General features: G+C 40.9%; 1 protein-coding gene across 3 annotated transcripts in view; it reads right to left on the reverse strand.

The window, feature by feature from the left end:
- ZDHHC20 (zinc finger DHHC-type palmitoyltransferase 20) overlaps positions 1 to 26,112 on the reverse strand; it is an 83,698-nt gene that overhangs the window by 29,936 nt on the left and 27,650 nt on the right. For all 3 annotated transcript variants that reach the window (XR_008795027.1, XM_056132927.1, XM_056132925.1), the window contains exons 2-4: positions 18,746 to 18,772; positions 12,452 to 12,555; positions 503 to 623 (exon numbers count right to left, since the gene is read on the reverse strand). Coding sequence is in view for 2 of the 3 variants with exons in the window: in XM_056132927.1 (XP_055988902.1) it covers positions 503 to 623; positions 12,452 to 12,555; positions 18,746 to 18,772 (252 nt within the window). In the remaining variant the exon portion in view is untranslated. The remainder of the gene's footprint in view (positions 1 to 502; positions 624 to 12,451; positions 12,556 to 18,745; positions 18,773 to 26,112) is intronic.

The following is a 26,112-nucleotide window of genomic DNA, read 5'->3' on the forward strand; positions in this document are numbered from 1 at the left end:
GGAGCAACTCCTGAGCATCACTGGGTGTGATCCAAAAAGAAAAAAAACCAAAACAAAACAAAATCTGTTCTAATATATATGCGACAGCACAGCGGGTAGGCCATTAGCCTTGTACGTGGCTGACCCAGGTTCGATTCCTCCACCCCTCTTGGAGAGCCCAGCCAGCTACCAAGAATATATTCTGCCCGTATGGCAGAGCCTGGCAAGCTACCCGTGGAGCATTCAATATGCCAAAAACAGTAACAAGTCTCACACTGAAGACATTACTGGTGCCCGCTCGAGCAAATTGATGAACAACGGGGGGACAGTGCTACAGTGCTATAGTTTATAATTAGAATATCTTACAACACAGAACTTTTGTTCCTACTATGAAGAACACTGCCATATTCCTTAGCACAACTATGACTATCCATTTAACAGTTAAATTATGCAAAGTATCTTAACAGAAATAACTATATTAAAAAAAACTCCTTGAGAAGATTAAAAAAATTTTTTTTCTTACTCCTTGTAGCTGATGCAGTGTAGATAGGTAAGTCCCTTGCTGCCCTTCTCAAAATTTCTTGTTGTCTTTCTTGGTTAAATTCTTTTTCATACCGTTCCTTGTCAGATTTGGGCAAATAGAACTATAAAAGGAGAAATAACTATTAATTCATTTTACTCCATGATTATTAACTTATACCCGAAATCCAAAGTTTTATCCAGAACAGATGAAAGCAGACCAAATATTCATCTTCAATTTTTTAAAAAGGTTAAATAAAATACATTTAAATATAACTACATTTGCCAGATTAAAATATTTTCTCATACTGGCGGGAAAGAATACTATCAAAATGTCTGTATATTTTTGTTCTGTCAAAAAATTTAATATTTAATATCTTCTCCATAGATAGAGGATTTCCTTCTTTCTTATCCTTTTCTTATCCTTTTTCTTCTTTCTGTGAAACACTATACTTTTTATTGAATAAAATGCTTAAAACGTTTGAGAGGAAAGAAAGGGGAAATATATGTTCAAGAGAGTATATGTCTTTAGACATAGATAAACAAAGAAACATACCATGAGCAAGTGAGGTGTTCAAGGGAGATCATGGGTTTGTATATCCTGGATATCAACCCCTTGTCAGATGTGTATTCAGTGAATATCCTTTCCCATTCTGTAGACTGTCTTTGTATTTTGGTCACTGTTTCTTTGGAGGTGCAGAAGCTTCTTAGTTTAAGATAGTCCCATTTATCTATCTCTGTTTTCACTTGCTCGGCCAGTGGCGTGGCATCTTTGAAGATACCATTAGCTTCAATGTCATGGAGGGTTTTGCCAACTTTATCTTCAATGTACCTTATGGTTTCTGGTCTGATGTTGAGGTCTTTAATCCATTTTGATCTTACTTTTGTACATGGTGTTAGGCAGAGTTCTGAGCCTATTTTTTTGCATGTAGCCATCCAGTGATGCCAACACAATTTATTAAAGAGGCTTTCCTTACTCCACTTCACATTACTTGCACCTTTATCAAAGATTAGATGAGCATATGATTGAGGAGAGATGTCAGTGTATTCAACCCTGTTCCATTGGTCTGCAGTTCTGCCTTTGTTCCAGTACCATGCTGTTTTAATTATTACTGCTTTGTAGTACAGTTTGAAGTTCGGGAGGTTGATTCCTCCCATTTTCTTTTTCCCAAGAATTGCTTTAGCTATTCGTGGGGGCTTATTGTTCCATATAAATTTCAAGAGTGTTTGCTCCATTTCTTTGAAGAATGTCATGGGTATCCTTATAGGGATTGCATTGAATTTATACAATGCTTTCGGTAGTATTGCCATTTTGACAATGTTAAGTCTCCCGACCCATGAGCAGGGGATATCTTTCCATTTCCTCATGTCCTCTTTTATTTCCTGAAGTAGCGTTTTGTAGTTTTCTTTGTACAGGTCCTTTACTTCCTTAGTTAAGCTGATTCCTAGGTACTTGATTTTCTGGGGCACAATTGTGAATGGGATTGTTTTTTTCATGTTGCTTTCTTCTCTCTCACTGTTTGCGTATAGGAAAGCCATGGACTTTTGGGTATTGATTTTATAACCTGCAACTTTACTATACGAGTCTATTGTTTCTAGGAGTTTTTTGGTGGAAGTTATTGGGTTCTCTAAGTAGAGTATCATATCATCTGCGAATAGTGAGAGCTTGATTTCTTCCTTTCCTACCTGAATGCCCTTAATATCTTTTTCCTGCCTAATCGCTATTGCAAGTACTTCCAGTACTATATTGAACAGCAGTGGAGAGAGTGGGCATCCCTGTCTCGTCCCTGAAGAGCAAGCCCGAAAAAGGAATAGTTTTTTTCTATCTGTAAGACTTTAGTATTTGAAAGTTAGTCATGAGATCTGTAATTTTGGAAAGGATGCCCAAAATTTCGCATGCTTTAGACAACAGACTAAATCACAGGCTTTCTCTCTCAAAATGTCTGAGGGCAACAAGTCATTTTTCAGTACCGAGTTTTAGCTCTAGAAAGATAACCTAAATTCTCTGAAAGTGTCAAGACAAGCAAGCTTTCCTTTTCACAGAGATGCACTTTGCTTCAAGCCCATGTCAGAATCCCTTTCCAACATTCTGAGCTCTCTGGTTTGGTTACAGCTTCTAAAGTGCCTTTCTCTAAAGTAGCATTTTCTTGGTAAAGAACTCTTAGTTGTTCTTTCTGTATCATTAAGCATCTCATGAACCTTCAGTTTTATAGGTCTACTCAGATACCGTGAAGCTTTACATTTTAGTCTTTATTTCAGAAGAAATTTTTTTTTAAAGATGTGTTTTGTTTCGGATTTTTTAGCTCTACTGTTCTTTAATTGTGACTTCTTATAGGCTTTTGCTTGAAAAGGTATAGAAAATTGTAACTGAAAATTTATCTTACTGATTACTTAGAGCTGGAGAGAAGTACAGTGGGCAGGTTATTTGTCTTGCATGCAGCCAATCAATGTTTGATCACTGACTCCCCATATGGCTTGACCTGACTTCTTGCCTTACATGCTCTGGACCCTGATTTGATCCCCAGATCTGTACAGGGTCCCTAAGAACCCCCAGGAATGGTCCCTGAGCACCAACCAAGAATAACCTAAGCAAAGCTGTACATGGGCCTCCCAACACCTCCCAAATTAAAGATTTTGGCACTGCTCCAGGTGCCAGAGATTCAAGAACAAAAATATAGCCCTTGTCTTAGAAAGTACTAGATTGGTATTCCTTTTCCTTTTTTTTTTTAAAGTGAAGTAATATAGATTTTATTGAGCCACGCTTACTTAGATATGAAGGGAAAGAAAGAGAAGAAATACATGTTCAAGAGAGAACACTGGCTCATCCACGGTGCAAAAAAACAAAGATACAGAGACAAGGTAAGTGAGTTATGCATTCTAGGGAGAACACAAGCTCGAAGAGCAAGCCGAGACTGCAGTCCTTTTTATACTAGAGGGTACAAATGTTATAGCATATATAATAATTTTAAGCTTAAACTTTTTAATCACTTCACTTAATCACTTAATCCCCGTTATTCATCGATTTATTCGAGCGGGTGCCAGTAACGTCTCCATTCATCCCGGTTGCGTGCTAGCGTAGCCCAATGGTATCTGTTCGTTTTAATAAAAAATTTAAAAAAATTAAATCTCCCTGGGGCAGGGGAGGGAGCAGACTATCAATGAAAATTTCTTTTTTTTTTTTCCCTTTATTTTATTTTATTTTTTTTAAAGTTGTAGATTTACAATTTTTTGTGCTTTGGTTTCAATTATACAATGATCAGATACCCATCCCTCCACCAGTGCCCATTTTCCACCACCATGGATAATATCCCTCCCACCCCCATCCCCCCATCCCCCCGTCTCTGTGGCAGGGCAATCCCCTGTGTTCTCTCTCTCCTTTTGGGTGTTGTGGTCTGCAAAAGAGGCATTGAGTGGCAAACATGTTCAGTCCATAGTCTACTTTCGACATGCATCTCCCCTCCTGGGAGGATCCTCCAAACATCCTTTATTTGGTGCTCCCTTCTCTATCTAAATAGCCCTTTCCTCTAGGATACCCGGCTGGCCTCTAAGTTATGGAGTAATCCTCCTGGTGCTGATCTCAGCTATTCTTGGGTATTAATCTCATACTTTGTTACTTTATATCCCCCAGATGAATGCAATCTTTCTATGTCTATCCCTCTCTTTCTGACTCATTTCGCTTAGCATGATACTTTCCATATTGTACCACTTGTATGTAAATTTCATGACTTCATCTTTTCTAAGAGCTACATAGTACTCCATTGTGTAGATGTACCAAAGTTTCTTTAACCAGTCATCTGTTCTTGGGCATTCAGGTTTCTTCCAGTTTCTGGCTATTGTAAAGAGGGCTGCAATGAACAAACAAGTGCAGATGTCACTTCGACTATACATTTTTGCCTCTCTGGGATATATTCCCAGGAGTGGTATTGCTGGGTCAAATGGGAGCTCAATTTCTAATTTTTTGAGAATCGTCCATACTGTTTTCCAGAAGGGCTGAACCAGTGGACATTCCCACCAACAGTGAAGGAGTGTCCCTTTCTCGCCACATCCGCGCCAGCATCGGTTGCTTTTGTTCTTTTGAATGTGGGCCAGTCTCTGAGGTGTGAGATGGTATCTCATTGTGGTTTTGATCTGCATCTCCCTGATGATTAATGATGTAGAGCATTTTCTCATGTGCTTTTTTGCCATTCGGATTTCTTCTTTGAGAAAGTTTCTGTTCATTTCATTGCCCCATTTTTGGATGGGGTTGGATGTTTTCTTCTTGTGGAGTTTAACCAGTATTTTGTATATCCTGGATATCAACCCCTTGTCAGATGTGTATTCGGTGAATATCCTTTCCCATTCTGTAGACTGTCTTTGTATTTTGGTCACTGTTTCTTTGGAGGTGCAGAAGCTTCTTAGTTTAAGATAGTCCCATTTATCTATCTCTGTTTTCACTTGCTCGGTCAGTGGCGTGGCATCTTTGAAGATACCATTAGCTTCAATGTCATGGAGGGTTTTGCCAACTTTATCTTCAATGTACCTTATGGTTTCTGGTCTGATGTTGAGGTCTTTAATCCATTTTGATCTTACTTTTGTACATGGTGTTAGGCAGAGTTCTGAGCCTATTTTTTTGCATGTAGCCGTCCAGTGATGCCAACACAATTTATTAAAGAGGCTTTCCTTACTCCACTTCACATTACTTGCACCTTTATCAAAGATTAGATGAGCATATGATTGAGGAGAAATGTCAGTGTATTCAACCCTGTTCCTCAATGAAAATTTCTTGAAAGAAATAGTATCTAGCATGGAGTGTGAAAAAATAAAAGGAATCTTCCCCCGGAAGATAAAGAGGAAAAGAGAATCTTGGTGAAGAAAGGCATATGAAAAGTACAAATATATAAACGTAGTCTGGAATCACTTGATCACTTGATCCCCCGTTATTCATCGATTTACTCTAGCGGGTGCTAGTAACATCTCCATTCATCCCTGTTGTGTGCTAGCGTAGCCCAATGGCATCTGTTTGTTCTAGAAACATGCAGAGCCTCAAACCAATCATTCAGGGTCTTGACAAGTCTGACCATCTTGTAGGTGGACGTCCACGCGATCTTTTGATGTCCTGTGGAATCCAGTCAGTAATGGCTCTAGTCCAGCGGTTGTCTGTAAACCTCATTATGTGTCCAGCCCATCTGATTTTTGATGCCTTGGCAAATGAGACAGCGTCCCTGATTCTTGAGCATTGACGGAGATCAGAACTCCGGATTCTATCTCTCATTTGAGTAAAGCGTGATATTCCAAGCATAGCTCTTTCGATTCCTCTTTGGGAGACCCGAATAGCATTCTCATCCTGTTTTTGTAGAGCCCAGGTCTCTGAGGCATATGTTAATGCAGGAAGAACAGTGAAATCGAAGAGATGTGCTCGTAGCTGGAGGTTCTTTGTCCTCTTAGTTATTTCTTCAACACTCTTGAAGGCATTCCAAGCCGCTCTCTTCCTCCTGCGTAACTCAGGTGCCAGGTCATTCATCATGTTGATTTCTCGACCGAGGTATATATAACTGTTGCATTCGGAGATGGTGGTTCTGTTGAGAGCAAATGGAGTGTCAGGAACGAGGCTGTTTCTCATAAACATTGTCTTCATAAGATTCAGCTGTAGTCCGATCTTTCCACACTCATGGTCGAAGTTGGTCAGCATGTGTGCTGCTTGGCTGATGTTTAGTGTGATTAGAACGACGTCATCAGCAAAGCAAAGGTGGTATAGTTGCCGACCATCTATCTTCACTCCCACTTCTTCCCATTCCAGTCATCGCATGATGTTCTCGAGGGTGGCACTGAAGAGTTTTGGTGAAATGGTATCACCCTGCCGAATCCCTCTCTTGACATGGATGATTACTTCTTTGTAGAATGGTGAGATCCTGGTAGTGAATCCACAATACAGCTCATGGAGGATCCTGATGTATTGAGTTTGTACGCCCTGATTGGCTAGGGCTTCTATGACCGCTTTCGTCTCAACAGAATCAAAGGCCTTCTTTAAATCAATGAACGTTAGACAGAGCGGCATCTTGAACTCCTGAGAAACCTCAACAAGCTTAGTTATCGTGTGGATATGGTCGACAGTACTGAATCCTTTTCGGAACCCGGCTTGTTCACATGCTTGTCCTTCATCTAGTGTTCTGCTAATCCTATTCAGGATAACTCAAGTGAACAGTTTGTAGATGACAGGCAATAGGCAGATTGGACGATAGTTGCCAATGTCATGGATGTCTCCCTTCTTGTATAGTAGTACAGTCTTGCTGGTTTTCCATTGGGATGGAACCTTGCATTCAGACAGGTAGTGTGTGAAGAGCCAAGACAGTGTATTGATGAGTACTGATGGTAAGTTCTTCAGGTTTTCAGGTCTGATCTTGTCTGGGCCAGGTGCTCTTTGTTTCTTTACCGACGAGATGGCATGTTGGATTTCGGAAGGGAGAACATTGGGAACGACATATCCATCATGTGGTATGTGGTATGTGGGCAAGTGGACGTGGCTATTAAAGAGATCTGAGTAGAAGTCATGAATAATCTTCTCCATTGCCCTTCTGGAAGATGTGATAGATCCATCAGGATGTCGGAGGGCAGTCATCTTGGTCTTGTAGTTGGTGAAAGACAGGCGGGCATTATGAATGCTTTTCCCGGCTTCTGCCGCATCTACCAGTACTGCTGCTCTCCTGTTTTTGAGGTCATCCTTGATGGCTTCTCTGTATTGTTTTGCCAGCTCAGACGTTCGCTTGCCATTGCCTGAGACATGTGCCAAGCCACGTTGGCGAATAAGTTCAAGAGTGTTCGAAGAAAGGCAGTTTTTTTGTGGTTATCTCTCTCTTGGCATTCCTTGCACAATCATGGAGGTGCTGAATCATTCTATCGTATTCCTCATCAATGTTGTCAATGACGGCATCTTCCCATGTTGCTGCAACAGAGCCAAAGAGCTCCCAGTTGGTGGTCGTTCTGGGATATTTAGGGAAATAAGTGAGTTGAGTACAGAGTTCCAGAAAGAGGCTATGGAGGTGGAGTTAATAAGATGAGGGGTCTCATGTACCAAGCTTACCGACAACTGCACAAGTTTGTGAGATGTGATAGCACTGTATTTTCTTTTTTAAAACAGGTGATAATAATGGAAGAGGTCTACCTGTTCCTACCTGTTCCTCACCATTCATTTAAGTATCAAAAAATTATGTCTGTTACATACTAGTTGGGCTGGAGCGATAGCACAGCGGTAGGGCGTTTGCCTTGCATGCAGCCAACATGGCCGACCCGAGTTCGATTCCTCAGCCCCTCTCGGAAAGCTCGGCGATCTACCGAGAGTATCTTGCCCGCATGGCAGAGCCTGGCAAGCTCTCCATGACGTATTCGATATGCCAAACACAGTAACAACAAAGTCTCCAATGGAGATGTTACTGGCCCCGCTCGAGCAAATCGATGAACAACGGGAGGACAGTGACAGTGACATACTAGTTTGAATAACAGGCAATGGGATATAATAGTTTTTCCCATTAAAAAATATGTATATATATAAAATGTATATATATATATATATTTTTAGTGAGATACTTGTAAAAAACTTAGCTTAAATGCCAAATTCTTATAGATTTCATTGACCATACCTTTAGCTTCCCTAGTAGTTTTTACTGTTAGTTCCATCAAATTGTGCTGTTCTAAAATTATCTAATTTTGGGGGCTGGAGCGATAGCACAACCGGTAGGGCATTTGCCTTGCACGTGGCCAACCCGGGTTCGATTCCCAGCATCCCATATGGTCCCCTGAGCACCGCCAGGAGTAATTCCTGAGTGCAGAGTGCAGAGCCAGGAGTAACCCTTGTGCATTGCTGGGTGTGACCCAAAAAGCAAAAAAAAAAAAAAAATCTAATTTTATCACAATTTATAATTATAATTTTAATTGTAACTTATAATAATATCACTGTATCACTGTCATTCTGTTCATCGATTTCCTCGAGCAGGCACCAGTAACGTTTCCTTTGTCCTAGCACTGAGATTTTTTTTTTTTAATTTTTATTAGTGAAACACCATGAGGTACAGTCGTAGACTTACAGATTTTTGTGCTTGGGTTTCAATTATACAATGATCAAATACCCATCCCTCCACCAGTGCCCATTTTCCACCACCACGGATCCCAGTATCCCTCCCCCCGCCCCCCGCCTCTATGGCAGTAGCCCTGAGATTTTAGAAAGTGCCACATTCGAGGCACTTTCAGGGTCAGGGGAATGAGACCCATCATTGTTACTGGTTTTTGGCATACTGAATACACCACGGGGAGTTTGCCAGACTGCCGTGCAGGCAGGATTTATTATTAAATTTTAATGTTCTCTTGTTCTTCATCTTTCCTTTTCAAATGCACGAACCATGTTGTCTTGCTTTGTTTTCAGTCTTGCATAGTTTGAGGGCTGGAGCAATAGCACAGTGGGTAGGGCGCTTGCCTTGCACATGGTCACCTGGGTTCGATTCCTCCATCCCTCTCGGAGAGCCTGGAAAACTATCAGAGTATCCCGCCTAGCAAGCTCCCCATGGTGTATTTGATATGCCAAACACAGTTACAACAAGTCTCACAATGGAGACGTTACTGTTGCCCGCTCGAGCAAATTGATGAACAACAGGAGTGCTACAGACAGTGCTACACTGCATAGTTCAAGAAAGAGTAGACAGTAGGTGCTTAATAAGTACTTGCTGACTAAAAGAACTTTTAAAAGACCTATAAGTGTCTAAGTGTTACTCTAACTTCTTAACTTTTATAACTTCCTTAATCATAGACATCTGCAGATCACATTGTATTCTAATTATTTATGAGGAACTAACTTACAGTCACCAGACTACCTCACAGCTTAGTTAGAAGTAGAACATTATATCCTCCTTCTGACTAGCACTGCAAGTAGTTTTGACTGGTCCTTAAAGATTTAATAATCACTTCATTCGATAGTTTACTGAACATGTACCCACAAGTAGTGGGGGAGGAATATTGTGGAGGACATGACAGAAATGATCCTGCATGCGAAGAATGGCAAATTTTCAGTGAAATAGTGCAGTAAACAGGGAGTCATGATACTGCGTGTGAAGACAGTGGCAGTAGAGCATGACATAGCAGACTCTGGAGAGACTTGAGGAGTCAGCTTAAATTATGGATAAAATGAAACAAGAAAGGTAGAGTGGGGGTAAAGGCCTATTAAGATTTGATATGAATGCTAAAAAGGGTGACAATTATGGGCTAACATTCTTCTAAGCACTTTACATATAAACATTAATGTCATTGATTTATTCAGTCCTTAGGAACATACTACTACCATCCTCATTTTACAGAGAAAAGAGCTGAGGTGCAGATAGCTAAAGAAAGTCTCACACAGCTGGGCATGAGATAGGGATGAGTAGAGACGAGATGATTTGATACTAGAGCATGATTTCTGCATTACACTCCTTAAAAATAGTATCAAATGGGACCAGAGAAATAGCACAGTGGGTAGGGCATTTGCCTTGCATGTGGCCAACCCGGGTTTGATGCCAGCATCCCTTATGGTCCACTGAGCATCACCAGAAGTAATTCCTGAGCGCAGAGCGAGGCGAGAGCCCTAAGCACTGGCGGGTCTGATCCCCAAACAAAATCAAAAAACAATCCCTCAAAGCCCTTAAAAAAAAACACTATTATTTTTTTCATTTTCTAAAATGAGAACATTTACTTTTATATACACTATGTTCTCAATTGTTACCACTACATGTAATTAACTAAATTAGAGTTCTTTTCAATTTAAAGATTAAGAAATAATCTCTAACTTTGCAACATAAATTTGAGGAATGAGACAGTACAGTGGGTAGGGTGCTTGCCTTGCCTGTGGCTGATCCGGGTTCGATTCCTGACATCCCATAGGTTCCACTTAGCCCTGCTAGGAGTGATTCCTGAGTTCAAAGCCAAGAGTAACCCCTGAACACTGCTGGATGTGCCCCTGACCAAAAACCTCATAAATTTAAGAGTTGACAAATTGCCAAAACCACGCAAAATATATTTTAAGAAGATAGTGTGTGATTAATGTAAAGACTGTCACTTAAAACAAAAGCATCCCAAATTTTTAAAAGGCTATTCAACATTATCAACTACTGCTGAATGTATACACAACATATGATCCAGCAATTCTCTTAGACATTTACCCCAAAATGTGCCCAGGTATATGTATGTATGTACATATATGAATGTTTGTAACATAGCATCCTGTTTGTAACAGCCTTAAACCAGAATTTACCCAAATGCTCACAATTACCATCAGCAGACCAGGTAAATGAATTTTGTTCTATAACACCATCAAATATTAAAAATAATGAGAATGAATAATCTACAACTACATGAAACCAATAGGGATGAATCTCACAAATATGATAATAAAAGAAGTTAGATACACAAGCATACATACTGTATGACTCCACTTATGTGAACATGAAACCGATCAATGGTTTCAGAAGGCAGGAGAGTTTATTCAGTAGTGGGCAACTAGAAGGGAACATGAGAAGGCTTGCAGAATGCTGGGAGGGGCTGGAGCAATAGCATAGCAGGGAGGGCATTTGCCTTGCACTCAGTCAACCCAGGTTCAATCCCTGGTATCCCATATGGTCCCCTGAGCACCACCAGGAGTGATTCCTGAGTGCAGAGCCAGGAGTAACCCCTGAGCATCGCTGGCTGTGATCCAAAAAGCCAAAAAACAAACAAACAAACAGAAAAATCAGAATGCTGGGAATGCTTCATTTATGGAACAAGCTGGTTGTGCTTTTACTCAAGTATATTCTGCCTTTAAAAATCTGTCAAGTATACATTTATGATATGTATACTTTTGGGCATATGTTTATTAAAAAGTTAAAAGTAGTTTATATTTTTAAGCAATGATCTAACTTTAACAGCTTTTGATGAATTTTACATGAACAATGTATAGGCTTTATATAAACGAATCTCACTTAATCCTCACATGTTACAGAGACAGGCACTGTTGTTAGCACCACCTTCAGAGGGAAGATTGTGACTCAGAGGCACTAAGCTATGTGTGAGGGTATAGAATCAACTCAGGTGAGTTCACGTTATAGAATACATTCATGACAACTAACTCTGCCAAATTTTAGGTAATGAATTCAAGAGGATATGAGATCTATTGTATAAAACTTAAAACTTACTCCATATAATTTCCAGGTGGACCTTCCAATTATAAGTACTATATATGAAAATGTAACAAGCCAACAGCCTAGACATTTTGTTTGTATAACTCAAAGACTTTGTTTAATTGCAGCATATTTTTTTCAGAGCTGAGAAAACATAAATGTTAAGAAGGGTTCTAAAAATAAACTTTTTTACTCACTCAATTTTGTGTTTTAAGAATTTTTCACTACAATGTGTTTTAAGAAAATCCAGAAATGTTTTAAAGCATGCAGAAAATTATTACAACTAAAATTAAGTAATGAAGTAAAAAAAAACCTACCAAATGGTTTTACTCATATGTGAAATATGAATTAACTACAAAATAATTTTAAAAATAAACTGGAAAAAACATCTTTTGAGGTGTTGATCCCTAGAGTCAACGAAAACTGGTGGTTCACAGAGGGCAAGAAGAGGGTCTGGGGTGGGGGGGAGTAGGTAGGTCCCACCTGAGGGATGTGGGAGGGGTCGATACAGAGCTTAAGGTGTAAAGCTAAGCCCCCAAATTCCATCATCTTGTAAACTAGTGATAAGTCAATAAAAAAAACGAAAGTCTGTAAATTTGTACTATTTTCAAGCAGTTCCAACGTGTTGCCCTGAGCTGCGTCTGAGAATAGGCGGGAACTTCCACTTCCAGTGCTGACTAATCAAGCAATTTCATGAATGAAATCAGAACAAAAGCATTATGCAATAAAGGTTCTAACAAAGGTAACTGAGAAAATAATTTCTTAATTAGTTACAGTTGGTAATTTACTAATGTTCCATTTACCTCTTTGGAGGGGGAAGCGGGAGCCGTGAAAATTGTCGTCCAATAGGACCATACAAACATAACAAAGAACAGATGGAAAGCCACGAGGTAAACAACGGCCTTTCCTGGTGAATAGAAACAAATGGCAGTTTAATAAATCCAGGTAAAACAAAAGCACTACATTAAAACACAGTTACTTAGGGCCAGGAAGCTTAAGACAATTTTTAAATTAATTGAAATCTACTGAAAACATCTCTTTCATAGTGTGACATTACATATGAAGAAATATTCTGAATTGTACCCCAAGAACATATGCATTTACATTCTTATAAACCAACATTATACCTTGTAAAAGGGCTGGAAAGATAGTCAGGTGGATAAGATGCTTGCCTTGCATAAAGCACAGTTCCCTGCACCACATGAACTCACTGAGAGCAAGCCTGGAGCAGAGATCGTGGAGTAGATCCCCAGAACTACTAGGTGTGGCCCAAACACCTACCTCTGCAAATACACACACACACACACACACACACACACACACACACACACACACAGATCTGCATACACACATTAAGAAACATTTTGTTTCTGCATATTTGGAGGGGGAAGGGTTGGCCCACACCAAGTTCTGTCGGGGCTTATTCCTGGCTCTGTGCTCAGGGATCACTCCTAGTCGGGCTCGGAGAACATATGGGATGCCTGGAATTGAACCCGGGTCAGCCACGTGCAATGCAAGCACCCTCCCTGTTGTACTATCTCTCTAGCCCTGTTCCTGTGTTTAAGGGTTATCAGGTAGACTTACTAGGACTGTGGCAAAAGGGGTAGAGATACTTAGGGCATGCATGTGATGAGAACACCGTACCCCTGAAATATATACACTTTTGTAAACCACTGTTACCTAACATGAAAGCAAAGGTGAGGGACAGAACTCAGGATGGAGTGCACACGAGGTGTTCGCAAGTCCAGAATGGATCCCTGGCACCACAGTTCCCTGAGCACCTGAGGCAATAACTCCCAATCACCACCAGGTACAGCACAAAAAACAAAACCAACCCAAAGGGGGACAAAAAAAAGAAAGTAAAGATTGCAGTCTGAGATGAGATTTTATTGTATTAAGTTGTTAAATATTTAACTGCCTCCTAAGTGGATTTGTGTAACTCCAATTATCTTTACCTCTAAATATTTAACTCACTGATATTAACCTAATTTTAACTGTGTTCTTTACTTCTGCCATTGAGAGGCAGGGCTGGTTTCCAAAAGAAGCAAAATGTACCAAGTGTTTAAACTCCTTTTAAGTCTGGAATGCAGAACCATTGATCCACTAAAGAAAACCAAGTACAGATTCGCATAAATGTTCGAAAATCCATGGCCAGGAGACAACTCAGAGCTGACACATGTGCACCACATGGTCCACTGAGCACTGCCAGGAGAAGACAACTCTTCCACTCCAAATACAGTTTAAAATTCTATTTTTTTTCTTCAGTATCAGGGATCAAGTCCAGGGTTTCAAACACTTAACCACATCCCCAGACTGAAGTTTTGCTCATTTTAAATGTTCAGATAAAATAATACTTCTCCCACAAGTCTTCTCCATTACTTTCAAATTCTTTTATCTATCACCAAACAATGTGTTCAGACTACAAATAAAACGTTTTATTAAAGTAAGGTGCTTATATTGATAAAACAGTACATAACAACTAATTGCTGCTGCTTATTATCTAGGCATCTTACATTCTTCTCAAAATTTAGGTGTTTTTTTTGTGTACATGTTACCTACTTAAGTGTTTCCCAAGTTTAAGGATTGACAAAGTTTCATGGGTATGCAGTAAAATGGGAAACAAAAACATATAAGGTAGTTTTGTTTGCTTTTTGATTTTTTTCACGGGACAAAAATCCCAGCAGTGTTAAAGGGCCTTGTGCTCAGAGATCACTCCTGGGCGTGCTCTAGGCACCATTATGTGGTACTGGGGATTAAATCTGGGTCCACCGCATACAAGGCAAGGGCCTGACCTGCTGTTCAGACACTTCAGTCATATATAGGACAATTTTAATATTCTAACACCATGGTTTAAGTTTGAGGTACTATGTTTTCATGAGGTTGTTTCTGCTTACATTTTCAGTTTGGAAAATGTTTTAAAAATAAAAATAAAAAGTTGACAATTAATGGTAGGAAGACAGAAGTTGCAGTCAAATCTGGTTCAATTCCCTGCAAGGTATGTGGTCCATTAAGTAACTCCTGTGCACAGAAAAAGACCTGAGTACTGCCAGATTTGGTCCAAATATAAGAACAAGTAAAACTAAAAGTTGACTGAATCCTAATATTTTCTTTTGCAATCACACTGGCTCAAAACAGACCCAAAAGGACAGAACCAGCAACCACACACTTGAGTGGAGCAAGAACCCTGGGTTCTTAGAAATCGTTTATTAAACATCTATTCAGTAAGAGGTATCTCAGATTCTAGCCTGCAAAGGGTCTACCAAAGTAAGCTCATTCCCATTTTTTTACTGCCAGTGCAATAGTTAAATAAGTTCCCACATCATTTGTGTTACTGTGATAGTCTTTTTAGATCACTCTATCATCAGCTAGTATTAAACGTGTTGTTCATACTTTCTTCCTTTCCTTTCCTGTGAAATTAACTCCATCTAGAAGTGTACGTACTTGGGTTCAGTGATGGCAGTGTCCAGGTCTCAATGAATAGGGGATGGGCCATGCCTTCTAAATCCCCCTGTCCCCCATGGGATCCTGAAAGTCATGCCCACAAACTGCCTCCGGCTGCTACTTATGCTTCTTTAACAGCCATGACCCAGAGATACATAAAAGAAACTCTGAACAGAGTAGCTTGCTGCAGAGATATCTCCAGACCCTAATTATCTAAAATTTCAGAATTCCAGGAGCATGTGGCTGCTCTTGCGGCCGTGCAACATCTTACACTATTAATAACAAGCAATACAAAAGAGAATATGGGGAAGATTGTCTGCCATAGAGGCAGGGGGAGGGGTGGGATGGGGAAGATACCGGGGACCTTGATGGTGGAAGATGTGCACTGGTGGAAGGTTGGGTAATTGATCACTGTACGACAAATTCAAACAGGAAAGTTTTGCAACTGTATCTCACAGTGATTAAAAAAATAATAAAAATAATAAAATTAACATTCTGAATAAAAAAAAGTAATGTGTAGTTCATGCTCAATTTAATCAGCCTAATCAATAGCTGAATAAATAGCAGTACTCCTACATTAAAAAAAAGTCCATCTACATGACTAGTAGATATATTATAAAATTCTTAGACTTCCAAGCAATCATATTTAATTTTATCTACTTAAATCACCACTTCTACCAACTGAAAGTCTCCTAGAAGAGTATACCTTGATGTGGATTATATGTATAAAATAACCTTTTTTTCTAATTTTCATGATCTTCCTATACTTTCATGCCTGTAGGCCCTGGGGGGAGGGGGGGAGTTAGGGGATGGTGGAAAGGAAACTAGGGACATTGGTGCTGGGAAATGTATACTGGTGGAAGGATGGGTACTGACAGATTATATGGCTGAAATCCAACCATGAACAGCTTTGTAACGGTCTATCTCAATAGATAATTCAATAAAAAATATTTTTTTAAAAAAGATGCACAGTCATGCTGGGCCACCCCAGGGGGGAAAGGGTGCTGTCCCTCCGCCGGCTCCCCCTTGGTGGCTCGGGGGCCGCCATTCTCCAGAGGCCATTGGACAGTCGGGTTTGGGCCTGCAGTGATGAGACATGTTGGGCCTCACGGGATGGGGGTGGAGCCGGTCCTTTCTTCCCCATCCCAACGAGACCCCAAGTCACTGCTCACAGACAGCCTCTCTGGCTCCTGATCAAGCTGCTTAACGGCCATGATCCAAGACATTCAGAAACAAATCTCGAAACCCAGTGGCTTTGGGCAGAAATGCATCAAGACCCCGCAGTAGGTTACTGTTGCCAGGCCACCCCAGGGCGGAAGGGTATTGTACCTCCGCCTGCTCCCCCTAGGCGGCTTGGTGGCCACCACCCTCCAGAGGCCACTGAACAGTCAGGTTTGGGCCCTCAGTGACGAGACATGCGGGGCCTCATGGTATGGGGGTGGAGCTGGCCTTTTCCTCCCCCACCCAACGAGACCCCAAGTCGCTGTCCATGAACGGCCTTTCCGGCTCCTGATCAAGCTGCTTAACAGACATGGTTCCAGAGACTCGGGAGCAAATCTCGAAACCCAGCAGGTTTTGTCAGAAATCCCTCCAGATTTAAGTGTTAAAATTTCAAAATTTCAAAATCGCGCAGCCACTACTGCAGTCACGCGACATCATGTTATTCATAGCCAGCAATAGAAAACAAATTGTCTACTGTTGCCTTTTCAGAAGATCTGAGTGTTGGGTAAAATATCAAATAATAATGGTGGGTCTACTTTGAATGTAATCAAAGTAGAGAGAGAGAGTAATGTGGAAATCATCTGCCCCACAGGTAGCGGGAGGGTTTTAGACAGGGGTATAATGGGGTTGTTGGGGGTGGAGAATGGGCAACGGTGAAGGTAAGGGTGTTTCATTTTATGACCGAGACTTAGACCCGAAAGCTTTGTAACTGCTCTCATGGTGATTCAACAAATAAAATTAAAAAAATGAAAAAAAAATAGGTAAGGTGGAGTTCATGCCCAATTCAAATCAGTGGCTGAATAAATAGCAGTACTCCTACATTAAAAAAAAAAAAGATGTACATTCAGTTTACAAGTGCTAAAATGAAATCTCAGGGAATTTACTAACTTACACAATGTTACTTAGTTACTAAATGATATGGTCGGAATTTAAGTCCCAATATCAGCTTGATAAAAATCCAAGCTATTTTCTTTTTACTTTGACATACCACAAATTATATTTTCCTTCCATTTTAACAACTGTCTTACTGTCAAATCACGCTTTTTATTTCAAAACTTTTATGTCAACATAAAATTTTAACCACAATTTCCTAAATTTGCTTTCATTTCACTTCCGCTAAAATGGTTAACCTCACAGAAAATTCTAATTTCTCAAAATCTCTACATGGAATCCTGCCACTACCCATGGGACTCAATCTTCACTAAGTTTTACAAAACAGCAACTACTTTAATTTTTTTTTTTAATGTAGAGTACTATTAGGCTGGAGCGAGAGCACAGTGGGTAGGGCACTTGCCTTACATGAGGCCGATCTGGGTTCGATTCCTCTGTCCCTTTCGGAGAGCCAGGCAAGCTACTGAGAGTATCCCTCCTGCATGGCAGAGCCTGGCAAACTACCCGTGGTGAATTCGATATGCCAAAAACAGTAACAATAAGTCTCACAATTTGTTGTGAGATGTTACTGGTGCCTACTCGAGCAAACTGATGAACAACGGGAGGACAGTGCTACAGAGTACTATTACAGAGTCTAAATTTAGATACATAAGTTTACAGAAAACTCCTGTAAAGGGGATGAATTTAATTCAAATGCACCATTCATGTTCATAATTAGCAGTTATAGAAAAGGGCTTTGTTTTTAATTCAACAGAATTATACTACATTGGCATTTTTCTATATTCACTTTCTATTTTAATACATTTGTGCGTAATTCCATATTTTAATGCCTAAAGAGAATGCCATAATCTGAATGTCAAAATTTATTAAAATAGCTTTGCATCAGAATAAATAAAAATAATAATGTAGGAGTACTGCTATTTATTCAGCCACTGATTAAACTGACTAAAGCAGGTATGAACTCCACTCACTACTTTAATTTTGAATTCAAATGAAAATACACTGAACATCTAGAAACAGACTCAATACATTTTCTCCCAATTGAACTTTAAAGATATATTTCTTTCTGAAAAGTTATCACTAAATAAAACAAATTAACTGCAACTGTGATACCTTATAATCTTATAAATTAAGATTAGAGGTGCCTTCAACACCCAAAAGGAGAGAGAGAACAAAAGGAAATGCCCTGCCACAGTGGCAGGGTGGGATGGGTGTGGGAGGGATACTGGGATCCATGGTGGTGGAAAATGGGCACTGGTGGAGGGATAGGTATTTGATCATTGTATAATCGAAACCCAAGCACAAAAATTTGTAAATCTACAACTGTACCTCATGGTGTTTCACTAAAAAAAAAAACCCCAAAACAAAAAATCCTTTGAGGTCCAAAAAAAAAAAATGAGTGGGGCTATGGGGTAGGGCATATTTCTCAATGATAGCAAAGTGCTGTTTTCAAACTCACTGATTCTTTCTTTTAAATGTAAACTAATTTAAATTCAATAAAAATATGTACGTTGATATAAAAAAAAAGATTAGAGGTGCCTTACCGTATTCTCCGTTTTCATAAAGAGTAACTAGAAAAAAAAAGAACAGTGATTAAATAAACATTAAGTATTTTGTACATAAATTTTATCTAAAGTTAACAACTTATTTTCAGAAAAATAAAATAGAAGCAAATGAAAATCCAGACTTAAAAACCCCTGAAAACACCAAAATTTAAATTCTTTATAATATGATTGCATTTAAGTTTTTTCCAGACCTTTGTTAATATTAAGTTTAAGAATATGATCATAGATGTCCAGTCTGTCCTTTCCTCAATGTTGCATGCAGAGTAAACAGAACTCTCCTCTGGCACTTAAACTGAATCCGTGATGTTACTTACTGATCTCTTTTGTGAAATCTCTAATAAAAAAAAAAATTGTATTTTTCTCAGCGGGTAGGGCGTTTGCCTTGTACGCAGCCAACATGGCCGACCCGAGTTCGATTCCTCTGCCCCTCTCGGAGAGCTCGGCAAGCTACCGAGAGTATCTCGCCCACACCGCAGAGCCTGGAAAGCTCCCCGTGACGTATTCGATATACCAGACACAGTAACAACAAAGTCTCACGATGGAGACGTTACTGGGTCCGCTCAAGAAAATCGATGAACAACGGGAGGACAGTGATCAGTGATCTTTGGATAAAAAGTGGAGGAAATTGTCCCTCTACTTAGTACTTTTTCTTCCACGCCTGAAGCCTTGGGAATTGCCATTTACTTTTCTCTGAACAGTCCGTGTCCCCTAGATCCTATGGATTTTAATTCCTAAATCTCCAAATTTGTCACTGTCACCTCTTTTTCAGTATGTCTCATCATCTCACTTCAGGCCTTCCTCAAATTCAAGCACCAAATATATCTCCCTTCTCTAAGTTCAACAAGTCACCACTACCAGCAAGTTTGATGAATGCTCTTCAGCACTCAGGATAAAGGCCAATAGATTCTGTATTGCAAACAGTACAGGTTCTACATGATTTATCACCTGTCTACCTAAACGGTTCCACATGCTATTTGTCCATACTGATGGACTAAGAATTTATCAAACAGCAGTTTTCTAATTGCATCCAACAGTCCCACAGCTGTGGTGTGCTCTTCTTACATAGCCTTCAGTGCCCAGTTTAAATACTATTTCTTTTATAGAGATTTCCAGAATTCCTCTTAAAACAAAACAGATAGGAACTGAGCAGGACCAAGATGGAGAAGAAGAGAGCCCTTTGAGATCATGTTGGGTCTCTAAAATAAATATATAAACACACATACACAAAAATCCCCAGAATTAGGCTGGAGAGAAAGAACAGCAGGTAGGGAACTTGCCTTGCATATGGCTGACTGGGGTCTGATCCCTGACACCCACATACGGTCTCCAGAGTCTTTATTTTTTTTTAATTGTTATTAGTGAAACATCTCCATTGGAGACTTTGTTGTTACTGTGTCTGGCATATTGAATACTCTCGGTAGCTTGCCGGGCTCTCCGAGAGGGGCGGAGGAATTGAACTCGGGTCGGCCATGTTGGCCGCGTGTAAGGCAAATGCCCTACCCGCTGAAGTACAGTTGTAAACTTACAAATTTTTGTGCTTGGGTTTCAATTATACAATGTTCGAGTACCCATCCCTCCACCAGTGCCCATTTTCCACCACCACTGATCCCAGTATCCTTCCCACCCCTCGTCTCTCCCATCCCACCCTGCCTCTGTGGCAGGGCACTCCCTTTTGTTCTCTCTCTCCTTTTGGGTGCTGTGGTTTGAAAAAGAAGCATTGAGTGGAAATCATGTTCGGTCTGTAGTCTACTTTCAGCATGCATCTCCCATCCTGGAAGGATCCTCCCAACACCCTTTATGTGGTTCTCCCTTCTCTATCTGAGCTGCCTTTTCCCCCTAGCATGTGCGGCTGGCCTCCAAGCCATGGAGTAAAATTCCTGGTACTAATCTCGGCCATTCTTGGGTGTTAATCTCCTATTTTGTTACTTTATGTTCCCCAGATGAATGCAATCTTTCTATGTCTGTCCCTCTCTTTCTGACTCATTTTGCTTAGCATGATACTTTCCGTGTAGTACCACTTATATGTAAATTTCATGACTTCATCTTTCCTAACAGCTACATAGTAGGGTCTCCAGAGTCTTACCAGGAGTGATCCCTGAACAGAAAGCTAGGAATTAACCCAGAGCACCACTGGGTGTGGCCCCAAAACAAAAACAAAAACACAAAGCCTAATTAAACCCAGAATCATGCATGCAGCCTTGAAGAGGAACTACTGAAACACCCTGCAAGCATCTTTTGAGAGTGGGAGAGGAAGCAGCAGAGCAGGTTAAGGAGTGAGGCCCACAGGGGAGGGTAGAGGCAGCTGAGGGACAACACCTTGGCCAGGTACAGGAATGGGGTCCGGAAACGTCAGCTCCTTAGAAAGCTTCCCTTCACCAAAACTCACTAGGAGGCAAGATCTTTGTCAGATTGGCTGCCTGGGGCCAGCTATCAGACCTGGTCAAGGAAGCATATGGATGGAAAAGCAACAGCAGACAACTGCCTGTCCCTGGGGGGGGGGGGGGGGGGGGAGGCCCATTCTCACTCCCCACCTACACCCTAATTGCAAGGAACAGAGTGCGAGCATTCATCCAGAGTCAAATTTTCTCCAGAGACTCTGGGACAAAGGTTCTGTTACGTGTGCTTCTGCCCAAACTTAGGGGACAGTGGCAAGAAAGCCACACTGCTGTGTCTGCCCATGCTTGAGTACAGATGACACACACTCCTGTAACTACTCCCAGCAGCATCATAGAGTGACCCTAACAACACCAATCTTGGTGGCATGAACCCTAGACTGGCTCCAGGGTCTGCACTCACACCACACCAGACACAAGGAAGAAGCAGGGGAATTCACCTGCACTAAGGGACAAAGACCAGAGCCTGGGAAGGTTCCCAAGCACCCAAGAGTTCCAGACTCTCCGATAAAAATTTCAAAGTGACAAAAGGATGGTCACTGAATGCAGGAAAGCAACAGAAGACTTGAGCAACAAGAAGAAAAAAGAAAAATCTGAGAAAACTTCCATCAGAATCACAGAAACTGGTGAATTAAAAGCCACAAGAGATGTGCTCAGTCGCAGAATGACAGAAGTTGAGGAATAAGCCAGTGAACTTAAGGATAAAACCCACAAAACTATCAACAAGAAAAGGGAAAAGAATAAAGAAAAATGAAGAAAACGTCAGAGATTTATAGAACAGAGTCCAGAGGATTAACATTCACATTATGGGCCAAAAAGTTGGTAACACTGTATTCCTAAAATATTACTATTGGGCTGGAGAGATAGTAAAGGTGGGTAAGGAGTTTTGCACGCAGCCAACTGGAAACTGCCAGTTTCATCCCTGGCATCAAGTATGTCCCTGATCACCACGAGGAGTCATCCTTGAGTACGGAGCCTGGAACAAGCTGAGCACTGTTGCATGTGGCTCCACAAACAAAAAACAAAGCAAACAAACGAAAAGAAGTGTTTATTAATGTCTATGTACGCTACAGCCTCTTGATGAAAGTGTATGTGGTTACTCCCTATTAAACTAACATCCATTACTTCCGAACAAGTCTCACTTAAGGAGAAAATACCAGGGAAATACTCCCCTTCAAAGCAATAACAAATAAGGTCACAACTATTAGCTACAGAAAACATTTTCTGAGAAGCACAGGGTTTCTTCTCCACTTAGGTTGGTCATGAGAGTCTGAAATAGTTAGACCCTGGGTTGGACCCTTCTGGCTTCACAATGCATTTTCCATTCAGGCAAGCATATACAAAAATATATATAATTTTCATTACCAAGTTATGAAAAGATTGGGAAGTACTGTACTAGTCATACAATTACAAAAAAATAATAAATTAGTGTGTTAAAAATGAAAAAGTTTATCAGTATTTGCAGACTATATGACAGCATTTCAGGATAGTCAAAGAAAACCATCATTAATAAGCAGTGTGTAAAAAATGATATACAAAATCAGCTTTCGTGTGTGTGTGTATATATATATGTGTATATATATATATATATATATATATATATATATAAGACCTGAAAGAGAGAAGAGCAGCAGTGCTGGTAGATGCGGCAGAAGCCGGGAAAAGCATTCATAATGCCTGCCTGTCCTTCGCCAACTACAAGACCAAGATGACTGCCCTCCAACATCCTGATGGATCTATCACATCTTCCAGAAGGGCAATGGAGAAGATTATTCATGATTTCTACTCGGATCTCTTTAATAGCCACATCCACTTGCCCACATACCAAATTCTTCAGGATGTATATGTCGTTCTCAACCTTCTCCCTTCCGAAATCCGACACGCCATCTCGTCGGTAACGAAACAAAGAGCACCTGGCCCAGACAAGGTTAGACCTGAACACCTGAAGAACCTACTGTCAGTACTCATCAATACACTGGCTCGGCTCTTCACACGCTACCTGTCTGAATACAGGGTTTCGTCCCAGTGGAAAACCAGCAGGACTGTACTACTATACAAGAAGGGAGATAACCAGGACATTGGCAACTATCGGCCAATCTGCCTATTGTCTGTTATCTACAAGTGGTTCACTCGAATCATCCTGAATAGGATTGGCAGAACACTAGATGAAGGACAACCATGAGAGCAAGCCGGGTTCCGAAAAGGATTCAGCACCATTGACCATATCCACACGATAACTAAGCTCATTGAGGTTTCTCGGGAGTTCAAGATGCTGCTTTGTCTAATGTTCATTGATTTAAAGAAGGCCTTTGAGTCTGTTGAGAAGGAAACGGTCATCGAAGCCCTAGCCAATCAGGGCGTACAAACCCAATACATCAGGATCCTCCGTGAGCTCTATTACGGATTCACTACCAGGATCTCACCATTCTACAAAGAAGTGATCGTTGATGTCAAGAGAGGGGTGCGGCAGGGTGATACCATTTCACCAAAACTCTTCAGTGCCACCCTCGAGAACATCATGTGATGACTGAAATGGGAAGGAATGGGAGTGAAGATAGATGTTCGGCAACTACACCACCTCCACTTTGCTGGTGACATCGTTCTAATAACACCAAACATCAGCCAAGCGGCACAAATGCTGACCAACTTTGACCATGAGTGTGGAAAGGTTGGATTACAGCTGAATCTCACAAAGACAATGTTCATGATAAACAGTCTTATTGCTGACGTTCCATTCAATCTCAATCAAATGAACATCTCTGAATGCAACAGTTATGTGTACCTAGGTGGAGAAGTCAACATGAGGAACAAACGACCTGGCACCTGAGTTGCGCAGGAAGAAGAGAGCGGCTTGGAATGCCTTCAAGAGCGTCAAAGAAATAACTAAGAGGACAAAGAACCTCCAGCTCCGAGCACATCTCTTCGATTCCACTGTTTTTCCTGCATTAACATATGCCTCAGAGACCTGGGTCCTACAAAAACAGGATGAGAACGCTATTGGGTCTCTCAAAGAAGTATTGAAAGAGCTATGCTTGGAGTATCACGCTTCACTCAAATGAGACAAAGAATCTGGAGTTCCGACTCTGTCAACGCTCAAGAATCAGGGACACTGTCTTGTTTGCCAAGACATCGAAAATCAGATGGGCTGGATACTAATGAGATTTAGAGATGACCGCTGGACTAGAGCCATTACCGACTGAATTACATGGGATGTCAAAAGATCGCATGGCTGCCCACCTAGGAGATGGTCGGACTTCTTTGTCAAGACTCTGAACTATCGGTTTGAGGCTCTTTGTGTTCCTAGAATGAGCAGATATGCCATTGGGCTATGCTAGCATGCAACAGGGATGAATGGAGATGTTACTGGCACCCGCTCGAGCAAATCGATGAGTAACGGGATCTATCTATCTATCTATCTATCTATCTATCTATCTATCTATATGCAATCACTATGTCAAAATCATAGCACTGTTCATCGATTTGCTCGAACGGGCCCAGTAACGATGTCTCCATTGTGAGACTTGTTACTGTGTTTGGCATATCGAATATGTCACAGGTAGCTTGCCAGGCTTTGCCATGCAGGCGAGATACTCTCGGTAGCTTGCCGGGCTCTCCGAGAGGGGCTGAGGAATCGAACTCGGGTCGACCAGGTTGGCCAAGTGCAAGGCAAACACCCTACCCACTGTGCTCTCTCCAGCCTGTAATCATAATCACAGAAAATTTTTAGCCACAAAGGGACCCAAAAAGGTAAAATTCCTATGAATGAGAAATACATACAAAACATGAAGATGAACACCACCAAAATATTTCATGTTTCTGAGGGAAATTAATAAAATTGGAACAAGTAGAATAATAGAGAAGACATACTGAAATGTCAACTCTCCCTAGTCTGTATCCCCACAGCACCTTATATTCTTTTGGTACTCCTAACACTTGTAATGACTTGTTTTGATCTTTAGTGCCATTACACTTTCTATTTGGAGATTGGGGACATAACTGGTCTGCAATGGGAACAGCAGAACATGGAACAGATCATTATTTTTTTAACTGCCCCTCTATTTATTACAAATTATATGCAATGGCACATAATTTTAAGGAGAAAATACCAGGGAAATACTCCCCTTCAAACCAACAACAAGTAAGGTTTTTGAGAAGCAATTACTGGACAATCTACAAAACCTCTCAAATTGGAGAGGGAAATTCCATTTCTGGAGGATCCAAATATAATTCATCTTTTGGGGGACAGAGCAGCACCCAGATATGCTCAAGGATCACTTCTGGTGGGGCCTCGGGGACCATGTGCAGTACTGGGAATAGAACTGGGGTTGGACATGAAACCTTATTATTGCCTTAATCCAGTTTTGGTTTTGAATGTTAATAATCGTGAGAATGTGCTATCTAAATCTAAAATGGCCAACTATCAGTTTTGAGATAGTCAATATTTACTGGATGTAGAATTCTGAGTGATCAATTCTTTTCATCTAGCATTTGAAAATATGCCAATTCCTTCTGGCCGCTAGAATTTCTGGTGAAAAAAAATTGCTGTTAGCACTTACCCCCACCAAAGGAAGGGTGCATTTTCTCAGATTTCATTTTTAATGAATAGCACAGCGGGTAGGGCGTTCGCCTTACAAGCGGCCAACATGGCCGACCCGAGTTCGATTCCTCCGCCCCTCTCGGAGAGCCCGGCAAGCTACCCAGAGTATTCGATATGCCAGACACAGTAACAACAAAGTCTCCAATGGAGACGTTACTGGGCCCGCTCGAGCAAATCGACGATCAACGGGAGGGCCTTTACCTTTTACCTTTAATGAAGGAACATTGATTTTTTTTTCTTTTTGGGTCACACCCAGCGATGTTCAGGGGTTACTGCTGGCTTTGCACTCAGGAATTACTCCTAGTGGTGCTCAGGGGACCATATGGGATTCTGGGAATCAAACCCGGGTCGGCCAT

The sequence above is a fragment of the Sorex fumeus genome, unplaced genomic scaffold, assembly GCF_029834395.1.
Source record: "Sorex fumeus unplaced genomic scaffold, SorFum_2.1 ptg000095l, whole genome shotgun sequence".
Lineage (NCBI taxonomy): Eukaryota > Metazoa > Chordata > Mammalia > Eulipotyphla > Soricidae > Sorex > Sorex fumeus.